This window comes from Choloepus didactylus, chromosome 27, assembly GCF_015220235.1.
Source record: "Choloepus didactylus isolate mChoDid1 chromosome 27, mChoDid1.pri, whole genome shotgun sequence".
Taxonomy (NCBI): domain Eukaryota; kingdom Metazoa; phylum Chordata; class Mammalia; order Pilosa; family Megalonychidae; genus Choloepus; species Choloepus didactylus.
The window spans coordinates 1844945-1864991 of NC_051333.1; the positions used below are offsets into that span (position 1 = coordinate 1844945).

Genomic DNA, 20047 nt, shown 5'->3' on the forward strand with positions numbered 1-20047 from the left:
GTGCCTTGTGGGGTGCCGAGCAGCGTCCCTGGCCTCCACCCACCAGATGCCAGGGGCACACCCCCGGTTGTGACGGCCAGCACCTCCAGACATTGCAAGTGTCCCCTGGGGTACAGCACCCCCCCAGCTGAGAACCACTGGTCTGTAAGAGCTCATGAGTGCCGTGTCAGCTGTCGCTGCCATTTACCATATTCATTGGCCTCCCATAAGTTCCCGGACAAGTGACTTTCCTTTCAGCCTGTCCCCAGGTCCCTGTTCACAGCCTGGGCCCTGACTGATCTTCATGTCCTTTCTGCACACTCCCGCCCCTCAGCTTGCAGCTTCTTTCCCCTTTCTTGTTTCTCCCCCGCTCCTGGCCGTCTCTGCCAGCCCTCGGGTGGTGCCACGGGGAAGTTTCTTCAGTTTCCTGCCCAAGCTCCCCCCCCAAAAACAGTTTCACCTTTCCCGGCTCCAAGAGCAGGTGACACGGCTGACATTTGCGTTTTCTGTGTCTTTCAGATTTGGAGTCCAGGCCCGAGAGTGACTGCCCGGTGCGAGCCATCCCTGCCGGAGTGTCCCCCGGGCTGGTGCTGGAAAAGCTGGGCCGGGGCTGCCTCTGGCACTCGGTGTTTGGAGAATCTGGGAGACTGGAAGACCCTTTGGAGCCTCAACGGGGAGATCAGGAGGGACTTTTGGGGCCACCGAAAATCCCAGAAGGAAAGGGGCCCCGGAAATGCGATGTGCAGGAATGCAATTCCAAACCCAGCTCCGACTCCAAGAAGCAGCAGAGCACCTCCCGGGGGGGAGAAGCCGTCGGTGTGCAGAGAGTGCGGGGAGACCTTCGGCCAGCGCGCCGAGCTCACGCAGCACCAGCACGGCCACGCCAAGAGCAAGCCCTTCGGGTGCGACGAGTGTGGGAAGCACTTCCGAAGGAACGCCACCCTCGCCGTGCACCGGCGCGTCCACACGGGCGAGAAGCCCTTCACGTGCCAGGAGTGCGGCAAGGCCTTCAGCCAGCTCACCAACCTGACGGTGCACCGGCGCATCCACACGGGCGAGCGGCCCTACAGGTGCGCGGACTGCGGCAAGGCCTTCGTCCAGAACATGCAGCTGGTCGGGCACCGGCGCACGCACACCGGCGAGCGGCCCTACGGCTGTGGCGACTGCGGCAAGGCCTTCACCCTCATCACCAACCTCATCGACCACCAGCGGATCCACACTGGGGAGAAGCCCTTCGTGTGCGACGTGTGTGGCAAGCACTTCACCAAGCGCTCCTCCCTCATCGGGCACCAGAAGATCTACACGGGCGACAAGCCCCACAGGTGCGGTGTGTGTGCGAAGGCTTTCCGCAAGAAGTCCGACCTGGTCAACCACCACCGCATCCACACGGGCGAGCGGCCCTTCAAGTGCTACGAGTGCGGCAAGGCCTTCACCCAGAGCATGACCCTGGTGGAGCACCAGAAGACGCACACTGGCGAGAAGGCCTACCAGTGCCGCCAGTGCGGCAAGCTCTTCACCAAGTCCTCGGCCCTCATCCTACACGAGCGCATCCACACCGGCGAGCGGCCCTTCACGTGTGCCGACTGCGGCAAGGCCTTCAACCAGAACATCCAGCTCGTGGTGCACCGGCGCAGCCACACGGGCGAGAAGCCCTTCCAGTGCGGTGCGTGTGGGAAAGCCTACAGCCAGAAGGGCTACCTCACCATCCACCAGCGGACGCACACCGGCGAGAAGCCCTTCGCCTGCCAGGAGTGCAAGAAGGCCTTCAGCCAGAAGGCTCACCTTTCCATCCACCTGAGAATCCACACGGGCGAGAAGCCCTACAGGTGCAGCGACTGCGGGAGGAGCTTCCGGAAGGTCTCGTTCCTCTTTCAGCACCAGGCGATTCACAGCGACGAGAGGCCCTTCAGGTGCAGCCTGTGTGGGAAGGCCTTCGTCCGGAAGTCGACCCTGGTTCAGCACGACCGGATCCACACGGGAGAGAAGCCGTACGAGTGTGGGCAGTGCGGCAAGGCCTTCCGGCACCAGCCCACGCTGACCGCCCACCGCCGGATCCACACCGGGGAGAAGCCCTACGAGTGCACGGTGTGTGGCAAGGCCTTCCGGCGCCTCGGGAACCTCTCCTGCCACCAGAAGACCCACCTCCGGCCGGGGGCGAGGAGACCCTCAGACCAGATCCCCGCGACCTGAGCGCAGGTGACGGGTCTGTGGGGGTGACTCTGAGGCTGCGTCCCTCTTGGGGGTTAACTTCAGGATGTCAGAGGACAGAGGGCAGCAGGCTGTCTCCCCGGGTGAGGGACCTGTGCCGTCACACGAGGCCCCGCTCAGAAGGAACCCGTGTTTGCATAGGTGCTCTGCTGTTGCTGTGTTGAAATGCTTAACTTCAGACAGGGGGCCTTGCGTGTACATTTTGCCCTGAGCCTGCAAGTCACGGAGCCCTGGGTGGGGGCCTTAGACCGGGGTCAGCAACCACAGCCGTGGCGCAAGCTGAGCTCGGAAAGGTTTTCCTTTTTAAAGGGGTGTCAAAAGGAGTTTGTGACAGATGTGCCGGCCAGACCTGCAGAATTTAACATATTACTGGCTGCCCTTTATAGAGAAAGCAGGCCAGCCCCTGGCCACGGGGTGGCAGCTAGCGGTGGGGAATTCCAGACCCTTCTTGGGCGTGCCCAGGCCCCATCTCTGGGTGCCTCACGGTCTCTCCATGGAGGTCTCTCTCTCGAGGTGCCCTGTGCTCTCATTCTGAGGGGAGGGTTGGAGATGGGCTGTCCCCCTGCCTGGCTTGCAGCCGGCCACCATCCTCGCCTGGGTCCTGAACTCCAGCACTCCGTGTCTGGCACTTTATTGAGGGTTGAATGAACGGGGTTTTACGTTAAATGGCTGCTCGTTTGCTGCCCAGTCCGGGCATCTCGTGCAAGGGGGGATCTTCCCAGTGGGAGCTTTTCACAGCTCACCGCTCACGCCCCGGCCCCAGCCCCTTCACAGTTCAAGTTTCCTTAGCAGACACCTTGGATTTACACATGGATTTGGGCAGTGTTGGGTTATGGATCCCATTGGCTTCACTTTCCAAACGCACCCAGCATCAGCTGTCCTGTCACCCCAGCAGCCCCCGCTCAGCTGCACCGCTGGGGTGGCTTCCCCTGGCCGCCCGCCCGGGGGTCCCGGGGGAGTCAGGCTCTTCCGTCCGTGCCCCTCGGCTCCACCTCACTCGGTGACTCCAGCCTCCGCCCGCCTGCCCGGGTCTCCCGCTCGGCCCCTGCCGCCTTCCTGCCTCAACTCCGAGTCCTTCCCGGGCTGGACCTGCCCTGCCTGGGCCCCATTTTCTCTCCGGCCTCACGTCCCCCCACTTCCTGCATCACTCGCTGTCTTCAGGACTCAAGTCTCTTGTTCCTGAACACCTCGGGCCCCACCCCCGGCCGCGGCCCCTGCCGTTCCCCCGAAGCTGCCCCCTCCCTGTCGCCCACATCGGGTCTTTGCTCAGCTCTCTCATCACGGAGCCCCCCAGTTTAATGTGCAATCTGCCCCCACCCCTTGCATGGCACCCCTGACCTCCCATGTGATTTTTTCCCCACAGCACGCACTTGATTGTCTCTCTCTGGTAGGAGTGGGGACTTCTGTCAGCCCCAGAACGGAGTCGCTCCGAGTCGGCTCCCCAGTTGTGCTGAATGAGCAGAGGCTGCGCGGCCCCGTCGGTTAGTCCGGCAGGAGGTGGTCACGGCCTGGCTCAGAAATGCCCCCATGGCCGGAGCCGCCACCTCTTCCAGCAGCTGAAGGGACCGGGTCTGGAATCGGCCGGGCCTTCCACTCTTGCTCTTCCCACACTGCCCCCGGATGCCGACACCCAGGGTGTTCCCGGAGGCGGCCCCGGGAGGCAGCCGGGTCCCTGGGTCCCCAGGGGAGGTCGGGGCAGACGGAGTGAAGGTGACTTCCAGCCTGGGACACCACTGGTCTGTGGGGTTCCTGACCAAGGAAGTCCCCTCGCCTGGTCGCCTCCACCCTGTGAGGAGGGACTGGGATCGTCTCTGTCTGACAGAGGAGGAAACTGAGGCACAGAGAGCTCAGCATCGCCCCAGCTGGTAGACGGCGGAGCCGGTGAGTGAACCCTGAGGCGCGTGGGCACTTGGCTGACAGGCCGCAGAGCGGGTCTCCCCTCCCCACGTGCATTTACATGACATTTCTTAGAAAGTACTTGAATTGGTTGCCATTTTAAAAAGTAATACCTTGCAAAAGTCTGATCAGTTCCGTGACCTTGAGCAAATTAATAATGCTCTGAGCCTCGGTTTCCTGGGAGGAAACATTGGGGTAACGGGGCTGTGGGTGGGGACCCAGTGGGTGAGGCACGGACTCGACTCGCACAGAATTTTCGAAGTCTCGCACCCGACGCCGGGGCCGTGGGGACATCTGTGAGCTGAGGGGGTCGGCTTGCTCCCCTTGTGGTCCCAGGACTCCCCAGGGAGGGCTGGCCCTGCCCCGGGGGCTGCTGGGTTTCTGCGGGAAGAGCCTCTCGCCTTCATCTCTGAGGCGTGGCTGGGGGCCCAGCCCTGGGGCGCCCGTTCCCAGGCCAGAGCCCAGGAGGCCCCCCCCACACCCTGGGTTGCACCAAACACCCCGAGTGCCAGAGGCCCCAGGTGCCAAACATGTAGGGACACCCCTTCCTCCCTGAGCTCATGGAATTACTCAAAATTCTCATCCACGGAAAACCTGTAAAACCTGCTGAACCCCACTAGCAAACCCCACAAACAGAAGCCCCTCTACCGTTCCAGCGTCTGCTGCCCCTTCCCGGGAGCTGCCCCGTGTCATCCTTGTTTGCAGCTGCACAGAACCCAAAAGGCTGCCCGTCATCCCGCCGAGTGTCTCTGTGTCGGGCCCTGTCACCCAGAGGACCCTAATCATCCTGATATCACAGATCTGCAAAACAGGGAGGGTGTCAGAACCCGGCAGCCGGGGCTGTGGTCCGGGGCCCGTCGTTCCTGCCGCCCTGGGGCCTGGCTGCCACGATCCTAGACCCGGTGAGAGGCTGTGGGCTCTGTGACCGCGTGTGGCCGTGATTGTGCTTGGTTGACGGTGGCTGCGTGCGTGTGTGACTGAGCCGTGAGGGTGCATGTCCTGATTTCTGTGCCAGAGTCCGGGTGGCTGCGGGCAGGGGTGGGTTTGTGCCCCTGGCTCGTACCTGGGCTGTTGCTGGGCCGGGTGAGCCGCCACCTTCCCTTCCCTGCTCCTGCGTGGCCCCGGCCGCGGTTCACGGTGTTCAGGGGCCCCTGTGGACTGTGGTTGTGTCTGTGAGTCTGGGGGGCCCGTGGGAGGGGTCCAGGCAGGCCCAGCGCCGGGCGTCTCCCGCTGCGGCCTCCCCGCCCTCTCCCCTCGCTGGGGACCCAGCGCGTGCCCCGAGTGGCATCTGAAGAGCGACGGGTCCTTGGCGGAGCCCAGTCGTGGCCCCAGTGGTCCCGGCTCTCTCCCGGCTCCTCGGCGTCAGCGATGGGCAGGAGGCAGGACCTGGGGCTCCCGAGTGGGGGCTGCACGCTCCTGTGCCCGACGCCCCCGGGACTCAGGCTCAGAGGCGGGAGCTAAAGCGTGTTCCCAAGCCAGGGGCCTGGGACGGGAGGCGGAGGAGGAGGGAGAAGGGGTGCAGAGTCAGTCGGAGAGAGAGGGCAAGGAGGAGACGCAGAAGAGGGAGAGGATGTGAGGAGGGGAAGGTCTGGGAAAGGGGGGAGGAGGATGGGACGGGAGTGGGTGAGGAGGAGGAGGGAAAAGAGAGGAAGGGAGACTCAGAAGCGAGGGGAGGGGAAGGAGGAAGGGGATCCCGGGGCCCAGGAGTCTCCCCTCCTGCCGGGCCTGCTCCCGGGTGTGGGGTGTCCCTCAATCCCAGCCGGCAGCAGCCCCGCGCCCCCAGACCCGTTACATGTAAACGTGCGCGTGGAAACCACCTGCAGGGCCCGGGTGCGGCCGTGGAGGGCCAGGGCGGGTTCTGGAGCTAGACCCGGAGGTGCCCGCGGGTGTGACACCTGCCCCGGGTCACGCCCTGGGACCCACGGGAAGCTGACTCTCCGGGCTTCTCACTGAACGTGGGGGAGGCGAGGGGGCTGGGGAGCCCTGAGCGCCCCCCGATCTCTCCACCCACACTCAGGGTCAGGCCTGACCGACACGCAGGCAGCACCTGGTCACCCCAGCGGGGACGGCGGCAGCCCTGAGCCCCCAGCCCTGACTCGGGACGGAAGCCGGGGGCGTCTCCCATGGGAGCAAACTGCCGTCACCCACCGCGAGTGGAGAGTTAGTTTCCTTCCATTATGACGGAGGCCACAAACGCGGGAGGTCAGCAGCGTCTGAGACTTTGTCACCAGTAAAACAAAAGGTATTTTCATCTTATGTCACTTGTTGAAGTTTGCGTGAAGCAGCCCATGGCTACTTCTAAATCATGGCGGTTATTACACCTGTTGCTAGATTTATTGTTTAATGTGTTAAGTAACAAAGCACAAATACTCATGTCATAAACTTCTTTTTAACATTTTGAGAATTGATTTTAATGTGTCTGGTTACTTTTGAAAACTTACGTATTTTATGCATTAAACTATTTTACTGGATGCATTTGAAGTCATTCTGCAGAAGAGCTCACAGGCTTTACCTGATGGCAAAGGGAGGCCTGCACAAGAAAGGTTAAGACCCCCGAGTCCCAGGCTTGAGCGCCCCCACCCCAGAGCCCACCCCGTTTGCTCCCTCGAGGAGACCCGGGGACTCTGAGAGCCAACAGCCAAAAATTCTGGAGATTTTACTTCCCTCCATGACATGTATCCACACAACTCTGACATAAAATACACATAAATATATAAAATATAATAAGAGCATCAAAACAAAACTGGAAGGGAACTCAGTGACGGTCCCTCTGTCAACAGCCTCCACTTGGACACCTCCGACCGGTGCCGCCCGGCCTGGCTGCACGTGGGCAGCATCTGGGCACATCAGAGCCCCTGGCCGGGAATCACTGGGTCCCAGCTCTGGGCTGGGGCCTGGCGCTGCTCCTCCAAAGCTCACAGGGATCCCCATGGTGGCCCAGGCTGATGGGTGCAGAATGGAGCACCTCCTCTCCCCACCCCACCAGCACCCTGCAGCTCCCCCGTGCTCCCATCTCCCTTACTGGTGCCCCCTTCCCACCCGGGAGCCAACACAGCCCAGACCCCATGCTCACCGCACCCCATTACCTGTTTATCAGTCACTGACTCCACCTCTCCCCATCTCTGCTGCCTCCACCTGGGCCAAGCCCCCTCCATCTCGCCTCTGGATGACCCCAGCAGCCTCCGCACTCACTGGGGGTAATGCAGGTGGAGCCCAGTCCTTGCCATCATTGTTAGCAAAGGAAATCTTTCTTCTCGCCACGCAGCAGAAACCTTGCTCTCAAGGGGTAAATTCATTGGATGGTCGTGAGCAGTTGTGCCTCCTAGCTGGGTGACCCTGACCAAGTCCCCTTACTTCCCTGAGCTTTGGTCTGCGTCTCTGTCCATGGGAAGCGTGGTCCCACCGTGGTGTTTATTGTGGGGATGATAATCAGCAAAGGGGGTTGGACTCTACCTGAGGGCACAGATGTGCCTCGAGGCTTTGAGCAGGGTCGGAGTTGAGGTTTGCAAAGTGGCTCTGTTTGGGGGGTGGAATCTGACAGCTGTCTCCACTTCTTCCCGGACACAGAGCAACTCCATCCCCAGCCGCCCCTTTGCCTTGGGTGGAGCACATGACTCCACCCGGTGGAATGCAGCAGAAGAGACGGGGCCACCTCTGGCCTGGGTCCTAAGACTGGACTCGATGTCCTCCATGCCGTCAGCGGCTGTCCCCCCCTTCCCAGTGGCTGGAGCACAGGAGTGACGGCAACACAGCTCTGAAAAGCCGTGTCAGCAGTGTCCCTGGGGGTGGTGCAGCCGCAGGAAGGCGGGGCCTGTCTAAATGACCCCCTAGACAGAGACCCCAGACCGCACACACCTGGATTGGTGTTATTTGTTTGTAAGAGGGAGCGAGGGTGGAGGGGGACACAGAGACAGAGAGAAGGAGGGAAGGAAAAGACAGACTTTGCTCTTTAAGCCTCTGTTATTGGGGCCACTGATTACATCAGGTTAGTATTCACCTAACGAACCTATCAATCGTTAGGATCATTATTCCCATTTTTAAGATAACAGATCTGCAGCAGAGGGGTTAAAACCCAGGGTTAGAAGCAACTGCTAAAAAAAAAAATGCTGGAAAAGAGCCCAGACTTCAATTAGAGATATGAATGAAGCAGATCTGGTTAAGACTAGGGCAAATCAAGCCAAAGGGTAAAGGTCGAAACTGACTGTGTTTTTAAACTTCAACTTCCACACAAGACCAAGGGAAGAAATGTCTGTTTGGTGCAGGATCTATATTTTCTAAACAGTGTAACTCTACAGTCGGTTTGTTCAAACACCACAATTACATGGAACTTTCAATAAGAAGCGAGATATGGTAGGTTAGTATAGGTTAGAGTGAAATAGTGACACATCCCAATGTAATTTGGGCAGAGAATAAAGATATATTTACAGGTCCCCCCCGAAGATCTGGGGGAAGGTGTGGATGTGTTGGACTTCCTCACCTGGACTGATGCTGATGTTGTCACAAACATTGGGACTGGCAGTTTTATGTGCTGAGCCCTCTATCACAGGACTTGCCCCTATGAAGCTCGTTACTGCAAGGGAGAGGCTAGACTTGCATATAATTGTCCCTAAGAGTCTCCCCCTGAATGCCTCTCTGTTGCTCAAATGTGGCCTCTCTCTCTAACTGAGCCATCTCGACAGGTGAACTCGCTGCCCTCCCCTGTACATGGGACCCGACTCCCAGGGGTGTAAATCTCCCTGACAACACAGGATATGAATCCCAGGGATGAATCTGGACCCGGCACTGTGGGATTGAGAACATCTTCTTGACCAAAAGGGGGATCCAAAATGAAACGAAATAAAGTTTCAGTGGCTGAGAGATTTCAAATGGAGTTGAGAAGTCACTCTGGTGGATATTCTTATGCACTAAATAGATAACACCTCTTAGGTTTTAATGTATTAGAATAGCTAGAAGTAAATACCTGAAACTATCAAACTCCAACCCAGCAGCCTGGACTCCTGAAGACGATTGTATAACCATGTAGATTACAAGGGGTGACAGAGTGATTGTGAAAACCTTGTGGATCACACTCCCTTTATCTAGTGTATGGATAGATGAGTAGAAAAATGGAGACAAAAACTAAATGAAAAATAGGGTGGGATGGGGGAGATGATTTGGGTGTTCTTTTTCTACTTTTATTTTTTATTCTTATTCTGATTCTTTCTGGTGTAAGGAAAATGTTCAAAAATAGATTGGGGTGATGAATGCACAACTATATGATGGTGCTATGAACAGCTGCTTGTACACCATGGATGACTGTGTGGTATGTAAATTTATCTCAATAAAAATGAATTTAATTAAAAAAAAAAACAGAAAACAACAAAAACAGGGTTAGACAGCGAGGGCTCAAGATCCTCTTCCTCTTCACTCACCTTCTAGCCAACTTCTAACACTTGCCATCACTTGCCACAAAGTCTTCTGCCGTAACATTGTGGATTAGTCAATAGAGAAGACTGTAATCTCCATTCTCTCCCAACCACCCCAAACAGATAACCTTGGTGACCTTTTTTGTTATTTTAGAACAGGACTAGAGGTGTGGGGATAAAAGCCTACTAGGCAGGTACAGGAAGAGGTGAGGTGAATTTTTCTTGGCCACCCTGGGCAGGCGTCACCCTCCTCCCACTTGGCCCATGCCCAGGCCCCAAGCTGCCCTGCCCCTACCTTTTGGGTGGGTCAGTAGAGTGCAGAAGACATGAGACTGGGCGGGGGGTGGATCTTGGCAACAACAGGACTTCCTAAAAAATATATAATGTGCAGCAAGAGCTCGAGACCTCACCTTCAGTATGAACAACCAAAGCAGCCATTCAATTTTAAATCACATTAAACTCCTTGGCATGATGTGGTGGACACTGGGGTCTCCTTCTCTGTCACTCCACTTTTCCCGTTACGATTTGGGTGGGATTAATCAGAACTTCAGAACCAAGGCCAATCTGGAAAACCAATCCCCTTCTCCTTCCCACAGTTATTATTTCAAGGATAAGGACAAGACCTAGAGCTAAGCAATCGGCACATGGTATTTCTCTGGCCAGAACATTCAATCCATTGGGGAGTCCAATAGAATGAAGTGTAGGGTGTATTTTTCCATGACTGGGAGAAGTCTTCTCCCTCCATCACATGCAGCCAAGAGGAGCTGTTAGAAACTACCCTAATACCCCAAGGGGAGCCTACCTTCTCTCCTTGAAAGGAGTGCCAGAGAATCACAGAGAACCAGAGCTATGGGTCTGATAAGTGTCTGGATCAAACTCATCCTGATGTCCATGTGACTGCTAACGTTAGAAAAGTGTCCTCATTGCTTAGTCATGCCTGAGTGGTTGTTTTTCCTAGTTGCAATATAATGTGCTTACTGATATATGTGATAAAAAAATGAATCATTTATTCTTCATGTATACCAGTTTCAAGAAGTGTGGAACATTCCAAAATGCCAAAACAGATTAGCAATGAGTAGTATCAAATGCTAAAACAGAGTGGCATAAAAGGCCCCAGCAAAATTAGACATTGGGAGAAACTCCACTGTAAACAAAGCTGCAAGCAAACTGCTCCTTCAAGTCAGCCTCGAGAAGCTAATATGAATTTCCCTTCAGGTTTATCCTAATTTCCAAAATCATCTTAAATAGATTGCGGGATCTACGCTTGATTGCTGGGTTTGTGCAGTCTCATTAAATCAGTAAGTATTTAAAACTGAATATCAAAACTATTGGTATTTCCCTCCCCTCCTCCCCACAATGCTTGAAACCAATTTTGAAAAGACAATTAGTATCTGCATTTTTCATTCCTGTAGGCTATTTAAAATGACACGGTTTCCCTTAATTAAAAGTTTTATTTTTTTTTTTTAACAAGAGACCACTATAAGAACCTTTGGCATTCAAAGTGGTTACTGTTATTTGCTAACTCTGAAAAATATTTTTTCCCATAAATGACTTGCAAACTTCTACCACTTGGTAGTTTGGTGGCTTCCACCAGAAGGGGTAAGGTGTAAGGGGCCTGGGTGGTTGGAAGGATATGAAGACCCTCTAGCTCTTAACCCATCAAGAAAACTCACGGAGGGTGACAAACTGATATCTGGATCTAGGAATGTGTATGACAAAGGGAAAAATGTCCCAGTGTTCATTTGTTGAGTCCACTCCCCTTCCCTACCTCCACTTTACTACTGAGGAAACTGAGACCCAGAGATATTAACTGATTGGTCCAAGCTTTTATAACCACCCACGAAGAGGGCCGGGGCTGGAACTCAGGAGTCCTGAATTCCTTTTTGGAGCTCCCATTGCCATCTACAGTGAACCTTAAAATGCTTCCAAATATGTTAGACATATTTGGCTTGCTCTACTCATAGGCTTGCTCTGCCAATGTTCTGAAGCTCTGTAAGGAAGGAGCTTCTACAATGGAAGGCCTTTTCATGATCCCCACATTCCTAAGACTCCTCAGGGGAGTCACTTCTCTAACACTGAGTCACCCGTGTGCTCCAAAAGAAGGACTTCTCACACCAGTGACCTTTATTAAGGATCTCATTTATGTGTTGTTCTGAAGTGCCAAGAGGGAAACCCCTATGCTAAAGTGCTCCCCACTTTTATCCTAGGTGTGAATCCTCAGGTGTCGAGTAAGGTTTGTGTTCCGGCTAAAGGTTTTCCCACATTCACTGCATTTATAAGGTTTCTCTCCAGTGTGAATTCTCTGATGGACTGTGAGCGAAGAGTTCTTGATGAAGGACTTTCCACACTCGTTGCATTTATAGGGCTTCTCTCCAGTATGAATTCTCTGGTGCTCGATGAGGTATGCGCTCTGGCTGAAGGATTTCCCACATTCATTGCATTTGTAGGGTTTCTCTCCGGTATGGACTATCTGATGTACAACGAGAGAGGAGCGTCCTGTGAAGTGCTTCTTGCAAATGTAACACTCATAGGGTTTTTCCCCAGTATGAATCCTCTGATGCTGAGTGAGTGATGAGTTCTTACTGAAGGCCTTCCCACACTCGTTACATTCAAAGGGCTTCACCCCAATATGAAACCGTTGGTGCTGTATAAGGTATGAACTCTGGCTGAAAGCTTTTCCACACTCATTGCACACATAGGGTTTCTCTCCCGTATGATTTCTCTGATGGAGGGTAAGGGATGAGCTCTTATTGAAGGCCTTCCCACATTCCTTACATTCATAGGGTTTCTCTCCAGTGTGAGTCCTCTGATGTTCGGTCAGATGCATATTTTGGCTAAAAGCTCGCCCACACTCATTACATACATAGGGTTTCTCCCCAGTGTGTGTCCTCTGATGCACAATGAGATGCATGTTCTGGCTGAAGGCTTTCCCACAGTCTCCACAAGTGTAAGGTTTCTCTCCAGTGTGGATTCTCTCATGCTGAGTGAGGGATGAGGTCTTTCGGAAGGCTTTCCCACACACATTGCACACATACGGCTTCTCTCCAGTATGAGTTCTCTGATGTACAATGAGGTTCATGCGCTGGCTGAAGGCTTTCCCACAGTCATTGCATTTATAGGGCTTCTCTCCAGTGTGGACTCTATGATGAATGGTGAGGGATGACCGTTCAATGAAGTGTTTTCCACAGATGTTACACTCAAATGGCTTCTCTCCTGTGTGAATCCTTTGGTGTTTTATCAGGGATGAGCTTCGGCTGAAAGCCTTTCCACACTCATTACAGTCATAGGATTTCTTCTCTATGTAGAGTTTGGGGGCATTATTTAAGTCTGAATTGCTTGAGAAGTTCTTTCCATGCATGACAAATGCATGGGTCTCCATTTCTGTTGCATCTTCCAACCTTGGTGGAACCAGAGTAGAATTTTGGTTGATAAATGCCATAAATTCACTACATTCAGGATCTAACTCCCCATGGAGTTTGTTCTCATGGGAGATTTCCAATTGATCCAAATGAGTTTCTGCATTTCCCTGCTGCTTCTCCAACAAGTCACCCTGTTTCCATGCTCCTTCTAAGGTAGAACACCATGCACCATTCTTTGTAGGTCTTTCCTTGACCACCACACAGCGTGGTTTGTCCTCCACAATGTCCTCCTTTGGATCTGATTCTTTCATTTCAGGTCTAGTCTCCCAGTCTGAAAAAAAAAAAAAAAAAGGAAAAAGAAAAACAGAAGATGCAAATGTATGTAGTTAATACCGCTGGGAGCAAGGGACTCTGAAGTGGGAATGGGCACATGAAACCAAAGGTACAATGCACAAGGCAAAGACAGAGTAGGCAAACAATTTCAGCTGGAGAAGGATGGAGACGGAAAGCAATGAACTGAAGGCAAATGTGACTTAAGGAGGCAGAATTAATAAATGAGGTGAGCAGAGAGAACAAGAAATATCCCTTCAGCAGAGGAATGGATAGGGCGGCCAGAAGACAGGAGCTCATGAGAGAGACACCTAAAGGGGATCAACAGGAGGTTAAGCCGGGATGGGTGTGAGTGAACAGAAGCCTCTCACCACCTTAAGTAGGAATTATTATAATAGGCTTCTAACTTTCAGGGTCTTCCCACTTCAACTCATCCTGAATTTCCCCAAAGCAGTGATTTTTATTTGGAATAATAATAAAATAAAACAAATATTTATATGACATGTGCCCATTATTCTCCATCCTTCCAGCTTGCCCTCCATCCTCCACCCTTCTCTGCCCTGCTCTTTGACCCAGGAGATCATTATGGTCTGTGAACACTTTTCTTTGATTGTCCCTTTATCTGTTTCTTATCTGTTCCCCCAAAAAAGGTAAGCTCCATGAGGGCAGGGGTGCTGCCCATCCCCAGCTCCCAAAGCAATACCTTACACACAGAAGGGTCCAGAAAAACATTTATTCAGCATTTACAATCTGCCTGACACAGTGCCAAGAAATGTGTACAGATCTTCTCAGGCAATCCTCACAACAATATGTGAGTTAGGTACTCTCATGAACTAATAGTAGTATTAGCCCCACTTTACAAATGAGGAAACTGAGGCCCTAGAATAAAGTCACATACTCAGGGTCCAACAGCTTATTAAAGACAGACCTGGGAATTCAAGCCCCAGCAGTCCGACCCCAGAGCCAGGGGCCCTGATGAGCTGCTGTACTGCCATGTGCTGCTTTCCCATCCGGAGGAAAGTCTTGCTTAAGGCGACAGAAAAATCACGGCTTAGTGAATTCAGTGTGACATGAGGCCCAGATGTCAGGATGATGGTGTTATGGGGCATATCATCCCTCATGGAGTGGGCATGGCTTACTTTTCAGTGGAAAGGGGAAAGGAAGGGCAATGATAAGTTTGATTTGGGGCTGATGGGGTCTGGGATGCTCTGAGGAGGTAAAGTGGCAGCAAGGATGAAGGGTCTGCTCCATGAACGTAGATGGACACCTTTCAGAGTGAATATTAACTCGGAAACTAGGGAGAGCTGGAGGCAGAAAGCCAAGGAAACCCACGCTTAACAGGAAGGGGAAAAGGAAGCAGCCTCCCTTTTAAGGATTAAAACTCTTCACTAGAGATCATTTGCAAATAAAATAAATAAATAAATAAATAAATAAATAAAATCACCACCCACACAGCTCCTAGCCACGAAAATCTGTGAAAACCCAGCTCAATGCCAGCCAAATGACAGCTACCCTGCCACAACACGTTTCACCATCGGCAAACAGCAACACCTCTGATGACGTGCACGGTTGGCTATTTTTATCCACTGTCAAGAGAAATGTTAAATGGACAATTTCCTCAGATGGCATTTTGGCAAAAGCTACTAACATGCAAAATGCTATTTATTCCTTTGGTTCAAATATGGGTGTATTCTTTTTTTGCTGTGCTAAACTTCTTGTCCCTTTATAGTTTCTTTTTCCATTTTCTATATTTCTACAATTGTTTCTGACTACAAAGTAATTCACACTGATTATAAGAAAATCAAGCATCAAAAGATAACAAAATGGAAGTCTCCTATAATCTCACTGAACAGAGTTAATAGTTTGGTGTTCATTTTTAGGATTTTTTTCACAATGCACCTTTAAAAAAATAAACACAACATGCACACATATGTGCGCACGCAAACACATGCAAACAAAGAGGGGAAACTGCAGCAGAGCCCAGTGGACTCTGAGGTGGGGAGATGGAGCTGAGGGGCCGTGGCGGGTAGAGCAGGCAGGACCGAGTCCTGCTCAGGAGAGAGCTGCCTGGGAAAGCACCTGGAGATCTGCGAGGGTCTCACTCTAGTACCCAGCAGACCACTGATCAGCACATGTCCACGAGGAAACTACCCAAGTCTGGGAGAAAACCACCCAAGAGTATCAGAGAACGGCTTCCAGAGCTCACGCAGGGCTGGGAATGCTGCCTTTTCCCACCAGCCTGGCCAGAAAACCTCCTAATTCACTCAGCACTGGGTAGAATACTCAGAAAGGTTTTGCCTCCTTCTGGGGAACAGTTAGATTTATGTGAATACAAATCATAAAATCAGAACTTGAAAGGATCAAATTATGTGTTCCAGGCATCAAGTTAGACTAACAGGTGAGTCAGAACAGAATAGTGTACGGTATTAGAGCCATACCTATATGGGAAACTGATTTTTGACAAAGGCACAATAGCAATTCAGTGGAGGGAAAAAAGTCTCCAACAAATGGTGCTGGATCACCTGGATCCCATTAGTAAAAAAAAAATGCACTTCAATCCATACTTTGCATCGTATACAAAATTAATTCTAGATGGATCACAGACCAAGACATAAAACCTAGAACTATACAACTTCTAGAAAAAAACACAGGAGAAAATCCTTGTGGGTTGGGATAGGCAAGGATTTCTTATGTCACCAAAAGCACAATCCAGAAATGAAAAAAAAAAAAAAGTTAAATTGGACTTCATCAAATTAAAAACTTCTGCTCTCCAACAAGTGGTATCGGGGCAACTTGATATCCTCAAGCAGAAACAGTGACGGTGGACCCTAAGGATATGAGTAGAGAACTGCTCCAAAGAAGATTCACAAATGGCCGATAAGCACATGAAGAGTGGTCAACATCATTAGCCATTAGGGAAACTCAAATCAAACCCCAGTGAAATACCACCTCACATGTACCAGAATGGCTATCATAAAAAAGACGGATAATAACAAGCATTGGTGAGGATGTGGAGAAACTGGAACCCTCATATCCTCTTGGTGGGAATATAAAACGGCACAGCCACTTAGGAAGACCATTTGGCAGTTCCTCAAACAGGTTGAACACAGAGTTACCATATGACCCAGTAATTCCATACCTCGGTATATAACAAAAGAAATGAAAACAATATGTCCATGCAGAAAACTGGAGATGAATGTTTATAGCATATTCATAGCAGCTCTAAAGTGGAAACAACCAAAATACCCATCAGCAGATGAATAAACAAAATGTGATATTTCCATACAATGGGATATTATTTAGCCATCAAATAGAATGACATACTGATACATGTTACATACATCATGGATGAACGTTGTAAACATTATGGTGCGTGAAAGAAGCCAGTCACAAACAGCCACATACTGTATGAATGCATTTATACAGAATGTCCAGAATAGGGAAATCTATAGATACTGAAAGTAGGTTAATGGTTGACAGGAACTGCAGAAGGGGGTATGGTGGGGAGTAACTGCTAGTGGATACAGGGTTTCTTTTTGGGGTGATGAAAATGTTCCAAAATTAGATAGCGGTGTTGGTTGCACAACTCTGTGAATATACTAAAACCACTGAATTGTATACTTTCTAAAAGGGTGAATTTATGGTATGTAAACTATATCTTGATAAAGATCTTTCTAAAACAAACAAACCTGTTCTTCAAAAGACAGAATGAAAAGACATGCCACAGATAGGGAGAAAATATTTGTAAAGCATGTATCTGATAAAGAATTTGTATCCAGGATATATGAAGAACTTGCCAAACTCAATAAGGAAACAACCCAGTTAAAACAATGGACAAATGATTTGAACAGATACTACATGAAACAGAATATATAGAAGATAAATATGCACATGAGCAGATTCCTGATACCAAATTAAAACCACAATGTGATACTACTTCACACCTACAACAATGGCGAAAACTTAAAAGACTGAGCACACCAAATCTTGGCAAGCATGTGGAGCAGCTGTAACTCTCATCCAAAATGGTATAACCACTTTGGAAAACAGTTTGTCAGTTTCTTAAAACAAAATTCAACATTCACCTGCCATATGGATCCACCACTCCACTCCTAAGTATTTGCTCAAGAGAAAGGAAAGTATACATCCACGTAAAGACTTGCACCCAAATGTTCACAGCATAGCAGCTTTGTTTTTAACAGCCCAGAACTGGAAACAACCCAATGTTCATCAACAGGTGAGCAGATTAACAAATTGTGGCATATTCATAAAGTGGGATATTACTTAGCAATAAAAAGAAATGAACTACTGACACATGTGACCACATGGGTGAATCTTAAAATACATATGCCAAGTGAAAGAGAAGTCAGACCAAAATAAGAGTACATACTGTGTGATTCCATTTATATGAAATTCCAGAATACGTAAACCAATCTACAGTGACATAAAGCAGACCAGTGGTTGCTTGAGGGCGGAAGGCCGCTACGTGGAGGGAGGGAGGGATTCTGAAGGGACACGAGGAAATTTCCCACGGTGATGGATATGCTCATTATTTTTACTGTGGTCATGGTTTTATGGGTATGTAGATACGTCAAAACTTATCAAATGGTACACTTCAGACGTGTGCAGTGAATTGTAGGTCAGTTATACCTCCAAAAGAGCTATTAAAGAGATGGGGTCATACTCTAATTCTGAAAGTTAGTGTTTTCACCTAGCGATACATTGGGGACATCTTTCTATGTCAGTGCCTACAAACAGACCTCTTCTTTGAACAGCTGTATAGTTTTCCATTATATTCATACATCTTTGATGTTAATCTTGAATGGCTGGGCATTTAGGTTGTTTTTCTCATTTTCCTACCTACGTAAAACTTTGCACACTTATGGGAGGATTTCTAAAGGACAGATCTCTAAAAATGGAATTGTTCAAAATCTTATAATGCCAAACTGCCAACTCCAGAAGAGTTGTCCCAATTTTATATCCCTAAAACAAGAGTTACTTTCCTTAAAACCTCATAATACAGGTATTGTCACTCTTTTAAATCTGTCCACCTCACAGGCAAAAACTGATATCTCAATTTATATTCCTTTGACTATTAATAAGGTTAAAAAATCTTTTAAAAGTGTAATCTCATATATGTCTGCATCTATGAATTGCCAGCACATATGTTTGGTCCATTTTTCTACCGTTCATTCAGTCTTTTTCTTATTGATTTCTAGGAGCTCTTTATATAATTATAAGCCTTTGGTCATCATACATGTGGCAAATATTATTCCCCATTTTGTCATCTATCAACCTTATTTTTGCCTAAAGTAGTTGAAATTTCTCTATAGTTGAATCTGTCCATCTCATTTATTTATTTATTCTTGGTCCTCAAGTCCTGAGCCGATGATGAGTGACACAGGGAAGCTTCCCCTTACCCAGCAAGACCAGGTTCCTGTAGTTCTCCAGCATCACATCCCTGTACAGGGCCTTCTGGGCAGGCTCCAGCTGCTGCCACTCCTCCTGGGTGAAGTCCACAGCCACGTCCCTGAAGGTCACTGACTCCTGTAAGAGGAAACCCACAACCACTAACCGCAAGGCCCTCCTTACAGCGGTCTGGAGAAGGGGCCAGAAAACCCAAGAAAATTTAGGGAAGGAGGACAAAGTGTATCTGAAGAGTTCAGCCAGGTGCCGGACTCGGAAGGAGTCACTCGTGGTTTTCTTGGTGTCTATTATATCAGAGTGGTGCTTGGCCAAAGAAATAGCACAAATATAAGATGGTTTAGAAGAAAATCACAGTATTGAGAAACAGATAAAAAGGAGTCAAAGGCAAAATTATTTCAACACAGTGAATGAACACAGCCCAGAAAAGGCAGAATTCTGGATGGAATCCAGTAGTTCAAACTTTCCTGAATCCCAAGTCAGGTGCCGGGACACAGAAAAGAAACAGTCAGGGACTAGTCCCTTTCGGGAGAGGCAGACTAAAGCACATGTCATTGACCATCTTAAAGGTGTGAACAAAATTCTCTGCAGCCCAGCCAGGGCGGCGTTAGGGAGGATCCAGGAAAAGGTCGGGGAAGAATGAATGGGTGGGTTCTTTGGGGGAGACTCTTCGGAGTGGAGCGAGCTCAGCTTGAGGCCCACGGCCTAGAAGGCAACAAGACGGCTGGGGAACTGTGAGAAGTTCATGTGGCCGAGGTGCAAGCGCCTGCCCAGGCCATGCCTGAAACCCCCATGGACCAAACGAGTGTGACAGAGCACGGTAGATGATGATGGTGATGCAAATAATAACAGCAACAAAAGCTATCACTTATCAAGCAAGCATTAGTCACACATATTAATTAATGTGTTGACTCCCAGCAGCCACGTGAGGCAGGTCCTGATATTACGCCCACTATTAAGCTGTTGTCCATCACCAAAGCCTCCCTCTCACATCCTCTCTGATGCGGGGTCTGGACTCCAATCCCTATTTTCGCCTCTCCGGCTGGCTCCCTGTCAGCCTCTGCCAATGGGGGTGCTGCAGGGAGGCCGAGGCGCCGAGGGGAGGGTCGCCTGTCCTGCTCACCCGCTACCGAGTGGAGCCGCCAGGCTTTGCGCCCAGGCAGGCCGGCTCCCAGGCCGGGCTCCCAATCTCTGCTGCCGCTCAGCGGGTGGACAGAGGGGCTATCCCGGGCTCCCGCCTCTCGGACTTCACTTCGCAGCACGCGTCCTCTTCCTCCTGGCTTCCTCTGCTCCTGGAAGGAACCCAGCTGTGCCCGCCCCAGGGCCCTGCACTCGCTGCTCCCTCTGCCTCCAGTCTCTGCAGAGCCGGCGCCTTACTCACCCGCAGTCATCAGGCTCGGAAGGCAGGAGCCTGGGAGTGACGGGATGCCCTAGAGATTTAGAGGC

The 20047-nt window shown here is 50.8% G+C and overlaps 2 protein-coding genes across 2 annotated transcripts in view; one reads left to right on the forward strand and one right to left on the reverse strand.

The window, feature by feature from the left end:
* Nucleotides 1-20047, reverse strand: part of LOC119520940 (zinc finger protein 805) — a 603985-nt gene that overhangs the window by 566308 nt on the left and 17630 nt on the right. Inside the window, exons 3-4 of the mRNA XM_037818816.1 lie at nt 18598-18724; nt 11751-13178 (exon numbers count right to left, since the gene is read on the reverse strand). Of these exons, the coding sequence (XP_037674744.1) occupies nt 11751-13178; nt 18598-18724 (1555 nt within the window). The remainder of the gene's footprint in view (nt 1-11750; nt 13179-18597; nt 18725-20047) is intronic.
* Nucleotides 586-2288, forward strand: LOC119520957 (zinc finger protein 84-like). The gene has a single exon (XM_037818844.1). It carries the CDS (start codon nt 718-720, stop codon nt 2167-2169), a length of 1452 nt encoding a protein of 483 aa, XP_037674772.1. The 5' UTR covers nt 586-717; the 3' UTR covers nt 2170-2288.

Excerpts from the sequence above, each read along its gene's own strand:
- LOC119520957 (XM_037818844.1), top strand. The coding sequence starts at position 718 with ATGTGCAGGAATGCAATTCCAAACCCAGCTCCGACTCCAAGAAGCAGC.